We start from the raw sequence: 21,841 nt of genomic DNA, 5'->3' as shown, positions 1-21,841 counted from the left end.
GGAAAAAGAACATTTGTTTCTAAATGGTTCTCTCCGAGAAAACCCCATAATGGTATTTGTGTCATTTATTTTCACTTACACTGGCATGTAAGTGCTCTGAAGAAGAACAGGGAACATCTTGCTTCCTTTAAGGGCTTTCTAAAATACTTGTTGGAGACAGCATGTGATATCTGACAGCACTGTGAAACATCTTATTGTCTGTATTATCTATTTCTATTACAGATTAAATCAGTTTAATCGATAATAGGAGGAAATAATATTCAAATTTTGTTTCTTAAAATAATATTGTAACAAATTGCTCAGAGTTTGGTTTATTTTATTGTTTTCTTGGTGGTTTTTTTGGTTGGTTTTTGGGTTTCTCTAGACAAGCTGATGATATATCATGGCCTTGAAGATTTTTCTCCTGTTTCTTAGGAGGGGCACCTTTATCAGTTTTATTACAGGACTATCCATATCAGTTAAGAACAGAATTGGTATCTGTGCATACATATAACATAGAGAGGCACAAATGGAGAGCAAGTCCAAGAGATGTGGAGAAACATCACTTAGGCATAACCAAAGATAGGATGAAATTTAGGTGAATAACATAAAGTAGGACTTCTTGTTTACTAACTGGTTCTTTTAGTATCTTAGATTTAAATAAGTCTGTTCTTTCCCTGCTTCTAATTCCATCTGGAAACAGGCTCAGTTTCACTTTTCATGGGTTATTTGGTCCAAGACTGTAATGTGATTGCCAGTTCACACAAGTGAACTTGTGTCTAAGGACTTATTGAGAGTTTGTGTTAACTTTGAATCTGTTGTGTGATTTAAATGTTTGACTGTAGGAATGTGAGCTAATTAATTCGTTTCTATGCTTTGAGTCTGTCAGATTAAGAAAAACTATATTTTTCAGATGGTGTCCAGGTTCTCGAATTTATATATGCTTCCAGTGGGGAAAAAACAGGAATTGTGAAGAAATTTGAACAGTTTGAAAACAGAGAACTTGAGACAGTCAGACAACATCAGATTGATTATCCCATGTAAGTATAGGCGAGTAACTGAATGGGGCTGTATTTGGTTTTTGAAGGCTATAGAATATACTTAAACTCTTGGGCTTTACCACAAATTAAAGGAATACTGCCTGCTAATTTCAGAAAAGATGCAAAAGGAACCTAGTTAGCAGTTCCTTCTGATTTCAGTTTTGGACAGGCTTAAGCTGAACCTCAGGAAGATACTTACAGTATGTGTTAGTGCAGTGTTTGTAAGAGATGCCACTGAAGGTATAAGTGAATGGGTTAGGTACAGTTAGGAGTTAGCTGTTACCTGCTGCCATGATCAGACTGCTATCTCATGACTAACTAGCCTGGGGTTTTCTGCATTACAAACAGATCTGCTTTCTGTTTGCAGACCAAGAGCAGAGTTGGATTTCTTGCAAGGGCAAGCAGCGTGAAGCAGCTTTATCCCTATAAATTCCCACTCTAGTTTATTTTGCACCTGACAAGCAACCTGATAGAATCCTGTGCCTGGATAAGTCTTCCAGCTTCAGCTCACTCCATTTCCTTCTACCATTGCTGTGTTAACTTTCCTATTTTGACAGGAGTACAACTCCTTAGCCCCTGCACACTATTCAGTTACAGAGGAACCGCTCTTGTAAGGTTATCTTTCTCTGCTCTGGTCCCCCTTCCCAAAACCGTCACAACACTCCAGTCGTATTTTGCAACTTCAGGGGAAAAGAGATACATAAATATACCTCCCTTCCACCAGATGCTCTCACCCTGGCAACATTATTACAGAAGTAGGAAATAATTACAGGAACTGGAAGTTGCTTGCTGGTTTGCATTTGGCCTGTAGCCTCAAGAAGAGTGCCAAGATGACTTGCCAGAGGGCACAGGTTGCATGCAAATTACTAGCTCTCAAACCATAACTGAAGCCATAAATACAGAGCAATTTTTAGCTCCTGGTCTCTTCTGGATGAGTGACAGCCTGCTGCTCTTTGCTCACCAACACAGGTGCATTCTGCTTCTGGCATGGAGGCACTTAAGCTCTGGTGTAGAGTATATGGCATGAATTTATGCATCTTTTTATCTGCTCAACATAGTTCTTGCCTTCAAGTGATGTCTTCAGTGTGTTGTGGTTGTGTGACAGCCCGGGATAGTTCTGTTAGAAAGAGGAAGAGCGTTCTTCAGTTCTTTTTCAGTTCTGTGTATGTGAGCAGTGGTTCCCCACTGTGCAAAAGGTTAACAGAATTAGATGAATCTAACTGAGATATTTGTTTGGCTTCAGTCAGGGATTTGTAAAGAAGGAGAGCCCGAGATAGATAACTGTTGTTTGAGCCTGCAGCAAGGACAGCCTGGGACTGTAAGGGGCTGCTCACACTCTTTGGCATTCTGCAGCAATGGGGATATGAAATGAGTCAGCATTGTCCCAAACTCTGTCCCAAGAAATGTGTCCAGAACAAACACAGTCTCAGACTGGCAATCAAGGATTAAATGGAGACTGAGGCATTTGAGTTTGCTGTATTGGCAGAGATGGAAGTTGAAAAGAGCAATACATAAGCATGAACACACGAGCAGTATTTCTAGAATCACAGTGTTTGCCTGTAGGTCCTAGCAATCGATATACAAGTGATTGTCATTTACAAACCTTTCTACCTCACCCATGTACCATCTCTGGAGAAAATGGTGTTATTAGCTGTTTAAGGCATAGTTTCCATTAGGGAAAACTTAATCACCCTTGCATTTTTTTTAAAGCAGGAGAGCAGATGTTAGGCTTTCAGACCTACAGTGCTTTAGTTTAGGAAAAGATACAAGGTACTCGTGTTAAGCAATTTTTTGAGAGAGAAGCAAGACAAGCTGACCCAATCCTAAAGTATTTTAAACAAATATTGACCATTTTTATTAATTACAGAAATGCAAAAAATTACTATCTCTTTCTAAAAGTCACTAAGAAAAGTTAACTATTTCATCAGATAATATAATAATTATAGTGCTTTGCTGAATTGTACATTGGAGGTACGATTTTCAAAGTCATTCAGCATTGACCTAACTGCTGTGGCAGTGTTACAGAAATAAGTGTGATCAAATTTCTGTTAAGAGCACAGAAGCAGATTTAGTCTGGCACAGAGAAACTCCTTAAAATTAGATGTTGTGGTATAAATTCTGCTATTAGTGCCTCAACCGGGTTTGAACAAAAATTTCTTAGTACATAGTGCTGTTGGTGTTTGGTTTTTTATTTTATTTATTTAACTGTTCCATAGTTTGCAGAGGCTCCACCTTTATTCATCCTGTGATACTTTTGTGACAGCTATTCGTACCTATCTGTACTGTCCAGAGGATGGACTCATTTTTTAACTGCTTCTCCCAAGCATATTTTCACAGCTCCCTTTTAGTACAGAAGACAGAGCTTGCAGTTTTTGCTGGCTTTGACAATCAAGATGACAAGACCATGCATCTAGGGGTTTGGTACTGGAGTCTGTGTGGGGGAGGTTGGCTCCAGTTTGTCTTGGTTGTGTTCTCAGTTCCTTGGTGGTATAGGATCTGGAAGTAGCTCTTACCTAGCATTCTGGAACTGATTCAGATAACACTTCCTTACTCTCTTCTCCTGTTTGTTACCACAAAAGTCTGTGGTTAGAGATCAAAGATCCAAGAGTCTTAAGTGTGGTTTTTACTGTAGAGGATTCTACAGTGTTCTATTCTATTCTGAAGATTACATGTGTAACACAGGTTTGCTAAATTAAAGTGAAATGCATGCTTTTCAAATTATATAGAGAGCTTTCTCATCAGGAGTGGATTTTTTGTTTGTTTTTGCTCATACAGGTTCACCATTTCAATCTGGTTATATCTACTCCATCACTGTGAAAAGGATCTGTGTGGTATACTCTATTTTATTGATTCAAAAGAAATGTATGGTACTCCTGCTGTATTTCTAAATGAGGAAGGTAAGGGATATTATTAATGGCTTTCAGAAGAGGTCTAATACAGTCTTTATCGATCCATGCCTAGGAATAACTTTTATAAAAATACATTATCAGACCTATTTTGTGAAATTGATCCCTTGCAAAATGCTTGTTTTTGACTATAGTGTCTCAGTAGGAAAGTAGCCACTAAATTAACAGGAGAAAAAGTCATAGTTGCATAGCATCTAATCTTCACTAACTTCAGAAATGTCTTGTCTGCTTTGTCAGGAGAATAGCCTGAATCCTACACCCAGGAGCATACACTGAGATTAAACAGTTTTACCTCAATGAACAAGCTTTCTTAATATTACTGAAATGTTATTTTAAATTGATCTTATTTCCTATATATATACAACATGAAAATTTTGGTAATTGGAAGTAGCCTCAGAAAAAGACAAAGCCATTCAAGGTCTTGCCTACATTGCAATGTTCGAGAACCAGTCTGTTTCCCTGATCCAGAAGAAAGTCAAGAGGTTGCACTGTCTTAGTCTTGCAACACTGGCAGTGGGGGTCTGCTGTTGTTAGAAGAGGGCTGGGAACTGGCTGGCAGGCTCACAGAGGAAATAAGCATGCAGAGTTTTAAAAGTGCACACCTGGCATTCTCATAATACATTTTTTTCCTCCTTCTTTGTGAGTTTGACAACTGACCTCCTCTTCTCTGTTATTTTTGTCATTTTCATTTTCTCTGTCATGTAGCCAGTTTCAATAATTAATGTATCCATTATAAACTGGATGCTTTTTTGTGAAGAACAAAAAAAAATGGAAATTATAAGCTTAATATGAGATTTGCCTGGTGAGGTTTTAGGGCCAGTTTTATTCTCAGTGTTAGACTAGATTATTGTAGTAGCCTATTCTGGTCTTAAAAGCTCAGACCATGAGTGTAGCTTCTGCAGGTCCAAGAAGTGGAGGGTAGAGTAATTTTAGACTTGATTGCAGTCATGTGCCACCAGTTGAGTGCTGAGTGGATGCCATTGTTTACTGGTCCCTTCTGCTGTTTACTGCAAGTCACAACTGCTTTCTGATGTTTGAGATCAACTGTGACAGTCTGTCTTTGGTTTAGGCTGTCTAGTCTGTTTAACCCTGGTTTTCAGCCTATGGGTTCATGTGGGAGCCTGAGCATCATCATCTGAGATGTGTAACTGAAATGTGGAACGCTGTCTGTGGGACTCTCTGAGAGCTGATGTATGCCTCGGTGAGTGCCAGATTTCTGTTGTTGGTGATGAAGAGGATGAAGAGGACAGAGTCGCTATGAACAACACATTAGTAAACCCATTCTTGCTGCTAAAGTTCCTGTGGTGTTTATTTCCTTTTTCTTCCTTTTTTGCTCTCAGGTTATGTGCATATTCAGATGCATCTCATGAGAGGGGATGACCTTGCAGTGAAAACTAGCTTCAGCCTTCCTCTGAAGCAGTGGTTTCGACTGGATCTCTCCTTTAAGGGTGGACAGGTATGCTTGCTACTGAATTACAAACTGACAAACCCCTTAATAGCTGAGGCTGAGAGAAACACTGTAAATTGTACGTGCTCACATAGCAAAAGAATGAAAAATCTAAAACTAGAAGTTGTGAGGGGATGTTCAGACCATCCCGCTTTGGAAAATCAACTTTGATTGATTGAGTTGAATTGAGTGCACCCTCAGCAAGTTTTCTAGCGACACCGAGCTGTGGGGTGTAGTTGAGATGCTGGAGTCAATGGATGCCATCCAGATGGACATGGACAGGCTTGAAAGGTGGGCCCATGTGAACCTTGTGATGTTCTACAAGTCCAAGTGCGAGGTGTTGCACCTGGGTCAGGGGAATCCCAGGCACAAACATGGGCTGGGCAGAGAGTAGATTGAGAACAGCCCTGGGGAGAAGGATTTTGGGCTGTGGATCAACAAGAGTCATTGAATCATTAAGGCTGGAAAAGACCTCAAAGATTATTGAGTCCAACCTTTGACCAAACAGCACCATATCAATTAAAACCACAGCACTGAGTGCCACATCCACTTGTTTCCTGAACACTTCAGGGATGATGACTCGACAATTAACATGGGCAGCCTGTTCCAGTGCTTGACAACCCTTTCAGGGAAGAAATATTTCCTAACATCCAATTTAATCCTCCCCTGGAGCAGCTAGGCAGTGTAATAAATGTACCCTATAACATTTCTTTTATTGTAATTGATATTTTGTGCTCTTTTAGATCGAAGTAAGCAGTGTTGGGAAGAATTTGAAAAGATATCATCATCAATCTTTTACGTAAGCAGCATTTTCCCCTTTGTGGAGTAATATGTGTGTGTATGTTCAGATACAGAGAATGGGAGAAGGATAGCATAAGTTTGTAACTGAGATTCTAATTGATTTTGAAAATGTCTGTGGTCTTTTTCTACTCTATGCTTTCAAAACCAGTTTGCTTTACTGTGTTTACATTAAGCATGAGCTGAATATTTTTGTTAATGCCATGAGTTAATGTGGTGCATGATCTAGTACTAGATGATAACCCTCACTAAAAACTGATTGGCAGGTCAGTGGCATTAAGATCAGTCTTCAGATGAACTTTTGGCCTTACTGAAGTCTAGTTTTACTGGTGCTGTGAGAGGTAGTATTTCACCAGGGAAATTTTTACTTGCTTTGCTTAGTTAGAGAGCAAAATTTCTACCAAAAATATTCACACTCTGTTCTTTATTCTATGCAACTGAATATTTTTGAAATGGATTTTTAATTGTTTTCTTTCACTATAATTTAAATGCACTCTTTCTTGTGCAAATAATTTTAAAATACCACTGTTAATAAGGGAACTACATAACTCTGCATTGCATGGCAGACTTCTCTGCTGGCAGACTTCTCTGCTGTGCTTTAAATCCAGAAATTGATAAGTTGCAGATGATAACTCTAGGAGACAAATAACTTAAATTTTCATATGCTGATTTTAGAAAAGTGAAAGGGAAAGGTGGAACTGAAAAAATGAGCTTAAGTAATGATGCATAAAATATCAAAAGATACTTACAGGTCAGAAATATAAAACACTCTTGCTGGTTTAATGTGTTTGTAGACAAGGAAATTGTTAAATTTACTCCATGATTTGTCACACTAAATTGCAGAGTCAATTTTGAGAATAAAGAAATGACAAAAGAAAAAGATACTTTTAATAAGCTTAAGACCATCAGTTGCAGAAATTCTGAGAAATACTAATTTCTCTTTCTTCTTTCACACTACCTCTAAATAGTCAGCTTACTTCTGTTTCATGTTCTCAAGTTTTAGGGAAGATTTCTATTATGATGACACTGCTGGATACTTCGTTCTTGGAGGCAGTGGGTATGTGAATGGTATTGAAGCGTTCTTTGGACCTGTGAAGTATTATCGCCTCAATGTGTTGGAAACAGAACAGGTAAGCAGGAGCACTACCTGGAAATGCTGAAATATTAGCAGCCAACTGTGGGAACCCAGGACACTCCTCTGGGTGCCCTGGATGGCCTGAGCCGCTGGCAGGGGGCTCTGAGACCCTGGCATGCAGCCAAAGACACACGTGGGGTTTTGATCTTAGCCCGTGGAGCAAATTACCAACTCTGTATGAAGAATTACAAGCCACACACAAAAGTTTAGGTAGTGTAGTAGAAGCAGTCACAAAGTGAAAGGAAGGATTTTTGAGTGCTGTACAAGGGAGTTTTAAGCCTTGTACGCAGGGGTCCAAGTTTTGTACATGGGGGTCAAAGAGTTCTAAGATGGAGGGATTTGGGTGTGCCCTGTCCTCTTTCTTTCTCCTTCCTAGCCTCCATGTCTTTGGTGATGTTGGCACTCACAGATTGGTTTAGAGTAGAAAGTCACCATTCAATATAGATGATAGGCATTGGGGAAAAAGTATAAACATGTAACACGTAATGTATGATATAAAAGATGGCACCAGCCCCCTGGGAGGGCAGTGTGCCTTTGTCTGACCTGCTGAACGGGCCACAGCAGTTCAGGAAAAGAATCTTTTAGATAACCAACAATGAACAACCTTGAGACTGGACAACAGAAGACTACTGAGTCTTTCTTTGAAGGCACGGGTTGAGGAGAGACTTTTCCATCTTTCGGGATCACCCCAATACGGGGCACGAGACCCCACAGCCAACTATGACTGTATTTTATTTTTTCAGATGGAGTGCTCATGAAGTGATAAACTAGCTATGAAGCACAACAGTATCTGGGAACATATGTCATATATGATGATTTTCTGTTGAAATCTAGCAATAATAGTTACCTTTTCAAATGCTAAAAGATAATACTTTGGGAAGTGAGTGTGTAAAGCAGTGTTTGTAGATCAATATTTAATAATATAGATATAATTATAATAATAGATATATTTATTATATTTAATATTTTCACTACTGCTTTGTTCCCAGAGTTTCTGATGATACAGTGTTGGATATATTTGATTAATCTGTGGTTTTGATGAAACTGATGGTAAAAGTCACATGGGTTTGGTCAGTTTTGGAAATTCATCTGTGATTTTTGGATTATGCTGACCATTTAAATAGACAGTGGTCTACTGGGGCCAGCATCAGGCTGTCTGACACACTAATATGGTGTGCCAGATAAGGCGATTGTAGTGAACAGTCTGTTTCCTTTTGTTATTTGTGTACAATGCATCTTTCTAGCTGAGCATACACAACAACAGATACTGGGGATGCCATTTATCCATCATTTGCCTTTTTACAGATTTCTAATCCTCTTCATGACAAAGACACAGTGGAACAAATTGAACTTTACTACGAGAGATGTATGGACATTCAAGAAATAGTTTATGATTACAGATATATTTTAAGGCAAGGCGAAAAAACACACAGAAGTTGTAAGTGTTGATCTATGACGTGAATTTTAAACTGTCATCTTTGGAGACCTGTTTTCTTTCCTTTAACAATCTGGATATTGATCATCAAAAGTAAAATTAAATTCAGCCATAACTAGAAAAAAATGCAATTTGAAGAGTTCAATCTCATTACTGGTAGCTAAAACTGGGGTTTGTCCCTGCAAATACTTTTGTGTCATGGAATAAAAACTTAAATCATCTTGATATGTCTTCTCTAGTAAGACAGGTGCCTAAAGGGACAAAGAAATACTCTCAAGCTTTCATGTATGTTATGCAATTTCCTTTCTTCCGTTTCATTTTCAAAATTACCCTAAAGGAAAATAGGTGGATTTTGCTAGAATGTTCCTGCCACATTTGCCTAACATTCAGTAATTAACAGGTTTCTACCAAAGTGTCCACTTTGGTGAAAGAAGAATGACATAGCTTAAATGTGTGCTGAAAACTAGTTTATTTCTGTGTTGTGACCAGAGTATGGAAGAAGAAATCTAAATGTATTTGTGAGTGGTCTGTGCTAGCTGGGTGAGTTTATAGCTTTGTGTTAAGGGTGTGCTCATCTTGTCCATGAATTCTTAGTTTACTAGAATTTTTTTTTTCTGTCAGAAACTTCTTTTCAAGACCAAAAAGTCAGCTTTCATGTCTTAAAATATGTTGCCTTCTCTAGGTTACTATGAAAACTATTATTTGGAGCTGATTCACAAATATGGAGAAAAATCCAAATGTGATGCTTTCATGTGGGGAAAAGAGCTCAGGGAAAAGTACCACACCTTGTTCAAACTGTTACAAGAGATGGATTTCAGTAGTCCTGATGGTAATCATGTTTCTTTTTAAAAATAGTTCTTAAATAACTCAACAATATTTGTTGTGTAGCTTAGTATCATTTGACTTAATGTGTTATACATTTTTTTCATATTAGCTAACTTAATAAAGGAGTGTTAAGTGGCTTATATGTTGCAATGTGCTGCAGATGGAAGGATGGCTTGTTAGGTAGAAAGAATCATAGAAATATCCTTATGTTTTTAGTTTGGTTAGTTACTTTGAGATGGCCTTTTGGATTTTTTTCATCCTTCATATTCCGTAATACCTTATTTCACTAGGAATTTCATCTGCATTGAGAATACCATTCAGCTTGAGAAATAACAGAATCTATTCTTTTGTCTGTTACTCAGTTTCTGGGGAAATTGGTTCCTAATTTCAACTCTTACAACAACTGTGTGTTCTATATTTTACTTTTGGTGTTAGAAGATGGAAGTGATACAGTTGTAGAAGTTGGCCGGAGGATATTTGAGAAGGTTGTGAAAGGTCTGTCCAGTGCCAATGGCCTCAGCAATTTGGGCACCTCTGTCCCTCTCCTGGTGGATTCCAGTTGTTGTGGATACCATAAGGCTTCCTATCTCCTTGCAGTTATATTTGAAACAGGCCTTGGTGTGCCTGTGGATCGTGTAAAGGTACTATATTTGACATGTGCTGTTATGTCTGTGAAATTATTACCTTTAAAGACAGTTAAGAAATGGGACGATCCATTGAATTAAAAAAAGTGAAATGGCCCTCAGATCCAGGAGGTTGAAGGGATTCTCCAGTAAAGCTACTAATAAATACCTTGATGGCAGTGATATCTTTATGAAGGCCTGATGGTGGGAATCTTTATCCTGCTCAAGCAGAACAAGGACATCAGTGATACAGTAAAGATCTAAAAATGGTAGTTAAGTGAATAGCACAGAAAGTACTGCTTTTCCTACTCACTGTGGAGCCAGGATGAGTAAGAGCCCTTAAGTCACCTGCAGTCATTTGAAGACAGGTAGGAAAAAAGTCCTAGATCAGGCAAATCTAAATTGGAAAGGTTGCATAGTACAGTCAGGAAAGAAGTCTGATTTTAGAGTGTGCAAAAATGTGACACTGAGTATATAATGGACAAGTGAGCAAGGGTAACCAAAGTAGAGCAGTTTTCTTTTGTAAAAAAATGACTGTGCTTCAACTGAGCAACTGCAGAGTTTAACTCCTGACCTCTTAGGCAGCTTGCAAATAACTGAAATGTTTCAATATGTTCTAGGTCAAATAAAGGGAAGGTGTTTATATGTCAGGGGAAGAAGGCAACACTAAAATTGCCAACAGATATTTAATTGTGGTAATAGTAGTAAAATATAAAACACTCATAAAGAATAGCAGATCTGTCTCTTGGGGTAGAGGACACTAAATCAGAAGAACCTCTTACAGGCCAATCAGAGACAAAGCTCACCTGCAGTTCTTCAGAAACAAGAAACCTTAGACAGGAACCTTTTTTATACCCTAATTATAGAGTATACAGTGCTTATTATGGAAGAAGTCATTTCATCATTGAATCTGGTTCAGGTAGTGTAGGAAAAATTTAATATCCAGCACAGATGGGACACCACTGGTTTTCTTACTGTGCAGGTGAAAAATAATAGTAGTGCTGAAATTTTTTTTGGCAAATGTGTGGTGCACAGACTAATTAACATGTATCTCAGGGGAGATTTGTGCTGAAACCTTATCTGCCATAGATTCCATCCTACTAGTCCTGTGAGATCCCATGGATAAGATTCTCAAATGCTGTTTGTTAGCTTCCATATGTTTCCAAAGAATTCAGTGTGAAAACTCCAGCTGGCATCAGTGGGACTGGTTAAGTCACTGCTGAGTATAAGAAGTGTCAGAGTATAAACAACATTGTAGTAAAATGACATTAAAAAACTGCTGCACATTTAGTGATGACAGAATAAATGCAATACTTGAAAAGTATTTAGAGCCTAGTTTTTCTTTCCAGTGTTTCTGTGCAAACATAAGACACTTTGACTACTTTATGGGCTGTGTTTGCTTCTGTAACTGTAATACAGCTTGTATATCAACTACCAGTATGAACATTCTGTTCCCTATAAATTTCCTGGGAAGTGCTTAACTTGTGGGATGTGCAGTGAATTCACTCTTGTTTATGTCTGTTGATTTTTGCCAGGGACTGCTATATAGTTTGGTTGGTGCTCAGGGGAACGAGAGACTTTCTGTGATGAATCTTGGCTATAAACATTACCAAGGGATTAATAACTATCCACTTGATTTGGAGCTGTCATATGCTTATTACAGCAATATTGCAATAAAGACGTCCCTGGATCAACACAATATAAAAGGGGAACAGGTAAAAGAATTATAAATGTATGAATTTTTTTCTATGCAAGTTATTTGTCATATTCATGTTATGTGGCCAGAAGATTTTTGTCTTGATTTACAAATATTGGCTCATCTGATTCATGTTCCTGTCTGTGGCAGAGGTGTTGGACTAAATGGTCTTTAAAAGTCCCTTCCAGCCCAAATCGTTCTATGATCCAGTGATTGTTACAAAATCCCCCAAATTATATGTAGGGATCATTACTGTGTTTCTTAGAAATGGGGAATTAATATCAGATTCAAATCCTCAGAATTGTCCACAAGCCTGTCTTTTAATAAAGTCCAAGCATTATTCTTGGCCCCTGAATCCTCACTCAGATTTTTAATTATTAATATAATTGGATGTGTATATTAAGCAACTGATCTGCTGTTTCAATAGACAGACATCATGAAGTTCCTGCAAAAGATTAATTGTCCTCTCCATACTTTAGTCTTTTCTGTAATCAAATGTAATGACTTGGTTGTTAAATAGTTATCTGAAAAAGTTACAATAAAATCATTTTAGAATAGGCTGCTAACAGGAGGTAACACAACTTCATTTGTAAAGAATAGTCAAGATAGGTTAGTGCTAGAATCCTGGTTTATCAGAAAGCATGATTATTTTACAAAAATAGAGAGATTCTACTTGCTGAACAGCTAAAAGCTAGCAGACGTACCTAGATAAGAGTGCTGTGGGTCAGGTCTTCATTAAGCTTTCTGCCAGTCTTTTTTTAAACTTTTGAAAGCGATTTCTATAGAAATATTAAAGCATTGAAAAACTTAAATACACTTCTTTGTAATTTTTAAAACCAAAAGATGGTTTGGGATTTTTTTTTTCAGTTGTTGCAGTCTTGGCATATCTTCCTGGTCTGGAATGTTTACAGTTTTGGAACAAAGCAGTAAATTTTTTTTACAGTAGATGTAAGAATAGTTCTTAATGCACTAGCCAATAGAGGAGTGATGAGAGTTTTAAAATCCAGAGCTGATTGTGAATTTTTAGGGATAAGCAGGACTTGGACAACATTCTCATTCTAGCAGCAGATGTAGAAATCCATTGTGAAATTCATGTGAAAGTTAATTTTTTTCTGTTCACCCAATCTTCAGGCATTTGTTGAAACTGTAAGACTGATGGATGATGAACTGCTAAAGGCTCAAACAAAAGAAAATGGTGATGTCTTTATGTGGTTAAAACATGAAGCAACAAGAGGAAATGCAGCTGCACAGGTATAAAGCAATAAATTGGTTTTAGACACAGTCAGGAATGTACATCTATAGACCATGCAGGAAAGTTGCAGAGGAGAGCAGGCAGACTTTTCTCCTTCCACCCAGAATTGCTTCTTTTTTCCAAGCCTGGACTACTTCTCATGTTCCTGTTCAATAATATCCAATAACCATGCAAAACCAAAACAATGATGCAAGGCAGAAGGGAAGAGTCTTCAAGTCTTGGCAACCTCCTTCTCTGATCCTTTTCCCTGGCTTTGTATTTGATACATTGCAATTACTGCTGCTGATCTGAGACCAGTGGCAGTATATTGTAATACTGAGCCATTTACATGCATCAAATCTGTCTGTCACTTACCTCTGCACTTAAATGAATCTGGACTCTATGATACTGACAGCTGTAAAAACAAGCCTGCTGAAAAGCTCTCTGAATATTCCTGTTAACCAGTTGTTTTCAAACTGTTGAGGGTGTATACTAGTTTCTTCTCATATTTGAAATGCATCTAAGCCTGCAAAAGTCTGTTCCTGCAATTTCAGTTTCAATACTAGCATTTATAGCATTACTACTTAAGTTGTTTTCTTTCAGCAACGTTTGGCTCAGATGCTGTTTTGGGGCCAACAAGGAGTGGCAAAAAATCCTGAAGCTGCAATAGAATGGTATGCAAAGGGTGCAATAGAAACAGAAGATCCAGTGTTGATATATGATTACGCCATTGTATTGTTTAAGGTAAATCATATGTCGTGTTTTCACTTCCAAATAGTTGTTCCTTTAACATGATGTTTTAAGTTATCTGCAGTGACACATGGTAAGAGTGTATACGGGTGCTTTTAGATTTACTCTGAAAATCAGTCAATAGATATGAACCTAATGTTGATTTTTACCAAAAAGAGGCACAAAAATTTTAAAAAGAGCGAGTTAAAAACAATTTTAGTTCATTCCTATCCATATTCAGGATCAAAATACCACCCAAATTGTGGATCCTAGTTTTTCCTAATGTCTTGTCACCTCAAGAATCCAACCAGCTAGTAGGCATAGGCTTTGGTGTAGAGGTGTAGGCAAAAGTTTGAGCCTTTCTTAGAATGCCCTTTATTAGGATGTTATTTTTAGTTGGAATTAAATTATCGCTGCATGCAGTTAGTTTTCCCTGCTAGAAGGAGTAGACAGAAGATGCTAAACTGAAGCATGACCTCACCTGAGTCAAATAAGGTGTATCAGCTAAGTGATGTCACCCATAAGACATTCAAGCACTAAAGCTTAAGTGGTGAGGAACTGTTAGGTCTTCATCTCATTCCTTTGACAGTGGAGGGTTTTTCTCTAGAAAATGCTTGCTCAAGTTTTGCTTGTGTTAATTTTCAGCACACATAATCTGTTTTGCCTGTGTCTGGACTTAATTTATGTGAACATCATAAGCGTGACATCTCTGTATTTCCTTTAGAGACACTAACATTCTTTTTCAGGAGGGCTGAGAGCTCTTACTCACTGCCAGACTGTGTACAACATATGCCCCTTTAAATGCTATTTATTCTTCCTTAGTTGCTCAAACTTAAAGATCTGTGATATTATTTACCCATAAAAATCACTTGAATATACTGGTGAAATAATTTTTTCTAGACTGAATCACTGAAATTTTGTAAAGCTGTGAAGGAAAGATGAACACAAAGCTGCTTGGTTTGTTTAAAGCTGAATGACACTTAGAAGGTGTATCAGTATTAGTACAGTATAGTATCAATACTATAGTATCAGCATAAATACTATACTATAATTAGTATAGTATCAATATTAAAAGGCATTTTGGATGTTCATAAGTGAATTTTTATCAGCCTGCATTTGTAAACAATGATTGTTTCATATACCCATTTCCTAGGGTCAAGGTGTGAAAAAGAATATAAAACTCGCATTGGAATTGATGAAGAAAGCAGCAGCCAAGGTAAAATGCAATAAATATTTTACTGTAATAGTTCTGTACCAGGTGCTAATAACAATGAACTCTGATTTATGTAAAATGCCTATTACCATAATTCTGTGTCATACTGCTTGCTTCTTCCAGTGTTATCACCATGAATGGTGAAAGCCTTATTTGCCCAAGTTGGGAGACTAGACCACTCAACATCAGCCAAAATTTCTGTGAAAGAAAAAAAAAATTCTCTCTACTTACATCTTTTGGAACTTGATGTTAGTTAAGTGATTTACAGACTGAATATATGATCCAGGACTATGTTTTTGCCTCATATTCCCAAGCATTAAGGGAGAAGACCTGGATGTCCCAAAGTCTCCTGATTTATTTCCATAGTAGTGAGAAACATTGAGTACCACAGAGCAGAGGAACCTCGCTCCATTTAATGATTTAGGGCAGCCAGGTTACCCCGGCCATGATCTGGTCCTTAGAATAAAAATGAAAGAGTGCCTAGACCTTGAATACATTCCTAGCTCTTAGAACCAGAATTAGTTAAGTTACTGATTATGACAGTAGAACTTCGCTGCTGACCACTGTCAGAAAAGATTTGTGCCAATTCTGGGATTCCTTTGAAACAAGAGAGACTATCTGTTCTACTGCCTGTTTGGGAAAGTCTTAAATATACTGAGAGACTTTTATGATGTGATCAAAATACTTTTGATTCAGGATCTGTGGTACAGCTTCCTGGAAGACTCCTAGAGACATCCATTTCCTTACTCTTCTTGAACTCAAACACTTGGGTTCTTATGCACCAATGCACATTTCTATACAGAAACAACATCATAATTATTGAAAAGTTTACCAGCTCTTGCATTTTAATGTGCAAGTTAGTAACGCTGCTGGAATACTTACAGCCCCATATGATCCACCAGTTTATGCAATGAAGTGGTGACTCATTGCAACAACAATAAAAACTGTCTCAAGATTTTCTCTTGAGCCAAGAAGCAAAGATGCATCTTGGTAATAGCAAATAGCAATATCTTTAGCTGATCTGTATGATGTTGGTGAAATGCATTTTTAAAGCAGCATTACAAAGTTCTGTGTACATTGCTTTCTATTTACTCTCAAGGAAATGTTCTAGTTTAAAAGAAGTGGGTTTTTGGATTACTAATCTTGTCAACCAGTTTCTGGGAGTTCACAAGAACAAGTGTTCTGTTTGGCTTTGAAGAGGAGACAGGGAAAAAATAGTCACAGTTTGTTCTTGTCAACAAGTGAAAGTCATGGCTGAGACTCTGTAGAATAAGATGACACTGGAGTCTTATTCCTCACTCTATATACAAGGCCACATAGAAAAGTAGTGGGGGGAAAAGGCTGTATAACCACTAGTCCCAGAAGTGACAAAAAGCAGAATCAAATGTGTGACCTGAGTCTGCTCTTCTCCTTCCCTAAGGGCTTGCCTCAGGCAGTGAATGGATTAGGATGGTATTACCACAATTTTAAAAGAGACTACAGAAAAGCAGCCAAGCACTGGTTAATTGCAGAAGAATTGGGAAATCCAGATGCATCATACAACCTTGGTGTCCTATATTTAGATGGGATTTACCCCGGAGTATCTGGTAGAAATCAAGTAAGTAAATATTTAATGGTAGTATTTCTTATTAGGGCCAAATTTAGAAGTTTTTGCCTCATTATTGAGATTGTTCTGTTCACCCTAAGTTAGATTTTGATACATTTTATCATAAAGAAGGATTTTACTGGGGGATTCAGTCAGATTGCTTAGGGAGAGAGATGTTGCTCAGTTATCTCAGTCAAAATTATATGCATGTGTTTGTATTCTTTTAAGTTAGAAACAAAACAGGTGCAGGTTTTACTCCTTCCAGTGACAGCAGCCAGGAAGAATAGTGTGTGCTCTCACATCATGTGACCTTTCGGGTTCTCGGTTTTGGATTGGAAAGTTTATAGGGAAGGAATTCCACAATAACTGAAAGAAGCACGTCCCTGAAGCCATGAACAGCTATGCTACATTCACATAGCTTCTGTGAGCCTCAGAACTGCAGTGAGAGGCCTCCAATCCAGACTTGAAATTGTAACTATTTGATACAGTCCTAGTAGACGGAAGTATTTTGTTTTTCTGTGACAGAACCATTTAACATATGTGCAAAATAAATTTTCCCCTAATAGGAATGGTCTACTTTATTTATATTTCTTTTAATTAACTTGGAAGTGTATGAACAGCAGCAAAAATGTAGTGAGGTAGACTGTAATAAATGTCATCAGACCTCATACTTAGAGCTAAAAAATATTTCCAGTGTGGCCTTTGAGTTCTGAGATCTGGATATACTCCAGACAATGAGCATTTCTTCTGCCAGCAGCAGCAGTGCTCACCAACATATGCATCTGGAAAACACATTTTCTTTCTCCAGGACCAAAAAACACATTTCAGAGTGGACAGATTATAAGAGTACGCCTAAAAATGCCCAGGTTTCTTTATTCATCAAAGCCAATGGCAAGAAGGAGTGTGTAGTCCATACTCACTAACAGCAAGCATATATTGATGGTTGAAAATTTCCTGAGATAGATTATTTCGGGTTGTATGCTGGTTTGGTTTACTTTACCGATTACTATTCCTGAGGGTAAAATGTATGTTTGTATGTCATACAGCCTTCCCACTTCTGTAGCTTTGGCCCTGCTTACTCCATCTCTGTTATCTTTTGTAAACCAGTTTCAAAGATTTGAGCACTGTAGTTGTGGTCTGCTGAACATACAGAGAATTGTTGCTGCTCCACAGCCTTATTTGGCATCGCAAGTTCTGTTCTCCAGGATGCCTTAATAATCTTCCTACTAATGAATAACTAATTTTACTTTTGTCAGTGCATGCAAGACTTTTGTGTTAGTGAGTCATAGTTAAACATTTAGACACTTTTCTGTTTGATGTTCCATATATTACCCAAATTTATGTTTTTCAAAACTTTCTCTAGCCTAAACTGTAAAAAATTTAGAAGAATTCATTTCATCTAAGTACACCAACAGTAGTTAAACTATCTTACTCTCATTAGCCAGCTACCTATTTTTATTCCTTTGATGAAAAGAGTCCTGAGGAAGAAATCTCAATGAAGATTAATAATGCAGAGTTGCTAATTGTGTCTTGTTTCTTCACAGACAGTTGCTGCACGCTATTTCTATAAAGCTGCCCAAGGAGGACATATTGAAGGGACTTTGCGATGCTCTCTGTATTACATCACAGGAAATATGGAAGACTTCCCTAGAGATCCAGAAAAAGCTGTAATGTAAGTAAGGAAACCATTTATAAATGGAGAGTATATTTCTGATGTGATTATTTTGATTATTGGTGATTTTTAAGTCCATGGCTTAAATACCTTGCACTTCACAGTGCTTACTTCCATGGCAAAAGTTCTTCTGCAGTAATATTTGATATGCATGAGTACGTGTATTATTTAGATTTTAAGTAGATTTTAAGAAATATTGAGTACTTTTACTACTTTTTTTTTCCAGAATAACTCAGAGAGATTGTATCAAACAACTCTGAAAGTTGTATCTAACAAAGCCTCGCTTTTTTTTTTATTATTTTCAAGAAATATTGGTGATGTGGAAAAATTGGCATTTTGCATCAAAAATAGGCAGATAATTTTTGATAGCACCTATTAACTTACTTTTGTTTTCTTAAAAAACATTGCTGAGATAAAAACATAGGATGTCTCTAATACACTTACAGAGATGAATAGACTTCATGTTCTCAGTCAATTGTCACAGGATTGGTGCAGTGACTACTGTTAAATCCCATAGTTAATCTTACAGAAGAAGTTAGATGGTGATCTCATATCCTTTTGTCTTCTTTCAGTCTACATGAGTTGGGATAACATTACTGGAGCATGACCATTCATTTTTTGTTTGTTCTAATCCACAGCTGGGCAAAACACATTGCAGAGAAGAATGGCTACTTAGGTCATGTAATCAGAAAAGCTCTCAATGCTTATCTGGAGCTTTCATGGTATGTTTCTTCTATTTATTTTCTATTTTTCACTTACTTTATAGCAAGATAAAATAATTAATAATGGGCCATCACCGCAAAGGAAAAAAAAGTAGTAGCACTTCAAAAATCAGTTGCAAAACATCCATTGACATAAAGGGAAGGAGGAGTTGACCCAAAATGTAAGTCAACAGTTCTGACAGAATCAAGTGGAAAGCAAGGAGTTTGTAGTGTGAAATAGTTGCAACAGCTGTGGTTCTCATCCCATAATGTTTGTGTAATGTGCACTGGATTAGCCAGAAGAACACCTTTCACTTTTACTATTCTCTCTGTTACAAATCTTGTATTTTACCTTCTCTCTTCTGTATATTTCTGTGTCATGAAAAGTCCAGCTGCTGGATTAGATTTGTAGGGTTTTCTGTGTATGGTTAGTATTGTCTTTTGTGTACATATAATAGGGGGTTATAGTATCCAATGAGCCAGTCAAGAGGTTTCAAAATAGTGTCCAGGTTAATCCTCCATCTTAGCAGCCTCTGTGGGCATGAGCATCAGATATTGCGTGTGCAAACATCACACTGTCATATGTGATTAAAACAATGGCTCATTTAGTCCTGCAGATTCCCCCTGCAAGTACTGAATTCGTGCTTCAGGCTAGAGAGATCTACAAGAAACTGTCAGTGGACTGTTCTGGAGTAACCCGTTCCTAGAAGAGGTGTCTTTGCACTCAGTCCATCACAGACATTTCTTCTTAGACTTGAACCCACTTCTGAACACTGAAAATCTCTCTTGATATTTTTGTAGTGTATTCTGTTGTGCAAGCCTGTGACTCTGCCCAGCTCACTTTGCAGTTCACAAGTAGATGACAGGTAGAGCATAAAGATTCCAAAAAGTCTGGGCTCAACAGCTAAGAGGAAAAATCTCCTGGAGTCCTACTTGAGCTGCCAGGGTGAAAATTGCATAGGTATAAATTGTTGCACTGCCAATCCATCCAAGTAATATGTGTTCTTCAGTCATTGTTTGCAGACACGTGTTTTACACATCTATCTGTCATGGTAGTTTGATCTTCAAAGACTGATGCAAAGGCTGTAAATGTAATTTCTTCTCTTAGTTGCCCTTTGAGATTTAAGGGTCAACCAATTTCCAAGCTTTCCCTTGAATTCCTTCTGTAGTCTCAGGTCTCTCTTGTACTAGATGTTTTTACAGGGCAAGTACAAGGAATAATTTGTAATCATGCAGAAATATCTGGATAACAGGAGGTTACACCTGCTAGTTCTCTAAGGGCAACTGCTTCACAATTTGATTTGAAGTTGTTTTGCTTAAGCAGCTACTCTTGAAGTCAAATGTGTATTTGACCATATCTTCCAGTTAGCTTCCAGTTAAACAAGCCATTGAACCCTGAAACTTGCCATGTTTTTTTCTTACCTTTGTGTTTTGGAGAAAATCATTGGCAGCACTACTCTTTAATAGGAAACTTCAGAAGGAAAAAAAGTACACCAAGTGGGGTTTTTTATTGTTTTGGGATTTTAAAACTACACACATGATTTTAAAGACTTCCTCTTAATTTTAAATGCATAGTCTTTATAGTATAGAGTAGATGAGTGGCAGAGAATATGAGAGATGCTCTCATCTAGCAATTCAGAATTCTGAATTGCCATACTGCAAATGCAGTATTAAGTTTTATTACTTGCTTTACAGTCAGTGAGATGCATAAAGTCCTTAGAGGGACAGAGACTGTTTTTCTATTCATACATTCAAATATAAGGAGAGAAAAATTCTTTTTCAAAAAGGTCTCTCTAAAAAGACAAGAAAAAAACAAGTCACATAAATGAAAGGCAAAGCATACCAAAGAAACACTCAGATGAATGTTAGACAGATATATACACAGCTAAGTTAATTATAGATTTTTTTTTAAGTAGAGTCTTTTAAGACTGTTTTATCTGAAACATTTAAATAGAGAATTTGGCTTAGTATCAATTCTTCTTTCCCATCAGTCTGGCACTTAGAGTAAACACACACTGGAGCCAGTAGCTTCGGTGCAAGAGGCAAAGGGCTTCAAATTCTTGAGATCCAGCATGGCTGGTTACACCAAGCATTGCCTGTATATGTCGCTGTTGTGTGGGTTTCCCAGCCTCTTGCTCTTAAACTTGTACCAAAATTTTGCTCGTAGGCAATTTTATACATTTTTTTAGTGCTTTTGGGGTTTTTTTAATTGTAAGTAAAATGCATGTTATTTTTGTAAGGTTTTTCATTAATTGATTTTATCTAACATTAGGCATGAAGCTCTGCTGCATTACATTTTAGCAGCTGAAACTGGGATTGAAGTGTCACAGTCAAATTTGGCACACATCTGTGAAGAGAGACCAGTGAGTAAATGAATTCACAACTCATTATCCTGAAAGGACTCTTTGTTAATGGTAATGTGTGCCATTAGTCTCTTACCTGGGATATGAATGAATCAATTATTTTCTTTATAGGACCTAGCAAGAAAATACCTAGCAACTGATTGTGTCTGGAGATACTACAATTTCTCAGTTTCTCAAGTCAATGCTCCATCATTTGGTATGTATAAGGAATTTTTTCTAAATTTTAATGTTACTTTTTTTTTTTCAATTTCAAGGACTGCGTTTGTCACAACTTCTATGTGAGGAAGCAGGTTGAGGGAGGGAAGATTAATTCCTGCTAATCATACATTTGCTTTTTCATGTTTTGATAGGAATATCAGGGTAATTAAAGGTAATTAAAATGCTTTATTTCAGCACAGGTTTTTTGAAAATTTACTTTTTATTGCATTAAATGGGTGAATTTTTAATAAAATAAAAAAGCTAA

General features: G+C 37.3%; 1 protein-coding gene across 2 annotated transcripts in view; it reads left to right on the top strand.

The window, feature by feature from the left end:
• SEL1L3 (SEL1L family member 3) overlaps positions 1-21,841 on the top strand; it is a 35,684-nt gene that overhangs the window by 5,577 nt on the left and 8,266 nt on the right. The window contains exons 3-19 of one of the 2 annotated variants that reach the window (XM_038135486.1): positions 893-1,019; positions 3,795-3,916; positions 5,266-5,381; positions 6,116-6,171; positions 7,168-7,300; positions 8,611-8,743; positions 9,423-9,569; positions 10,004-10,206; positions 11,724-11,903; positions 13,016-13,135; positions 13,719-13,859; positions 14,998-15,060; positions 16,478-16,654; positions 18,187-18,314; positions 18,953-19,036; positions 21,288-21,378; positions 21,490-21,574. In XM_038135486.1, coding sequence (XP_037991414.1) covers positions 893-1,019; positions 3,795-3,916; positions 5,266-5,381; positions 6,116-6,171; positions 7,168-7,300; positions 8,611-8,743; positions 9,423-9,569; positions 10,004-10,206; positions 11,724-11,903; positions 13,016-13,135; positions 13,719-13,859; positions 14,998-15,060; positions 16,478-16,654; positions 18,187-18,314; positions 18,953-19,036; positions 21,288-21,378; positions 21,490-21,574 — 2,106 coding nt within the window. Of the gene's footprint in view, positions 1-892; positions 1,020-3,794; positions 3,917-5,265; positions 5,382-6,115; positions 6,172-7,167; positions 7,301-8,610; positions 8,744-9,422; positions 9,570-10,000; positions 10,207-11,723; positions 11,904-13,015; positions 13,136-13,718; positions 13,860-14,997; positions 15,061-16,477; positions 16,655-18,186; positions 18,315-18,952; positions 19,037-21,287; positions 21,379-21,489; positions 21,575-21,841 lie in introns of both variants that reach the window. The other variant, XM_038135485.1, reaches the window with a different exon arrangement.

The sequence above is a fragment of the Motacilla alba genome, chromosome 4 (assembly GCF_015832195.1).
Source record: "Motacilla alba alba isolate MOTALB_02 chromosome 4, Motacilla_alba_V1.0_pri, whole genome shotgun sequence".
NCBI lineage: Eukaryota > Metazoa > Chordata > Aves > Passeriformes > Motacillidae > Motacilla > Motacilla alba.
This window is presented reverse-complemented; position numbering and strand designations above follow the sequence as displayed.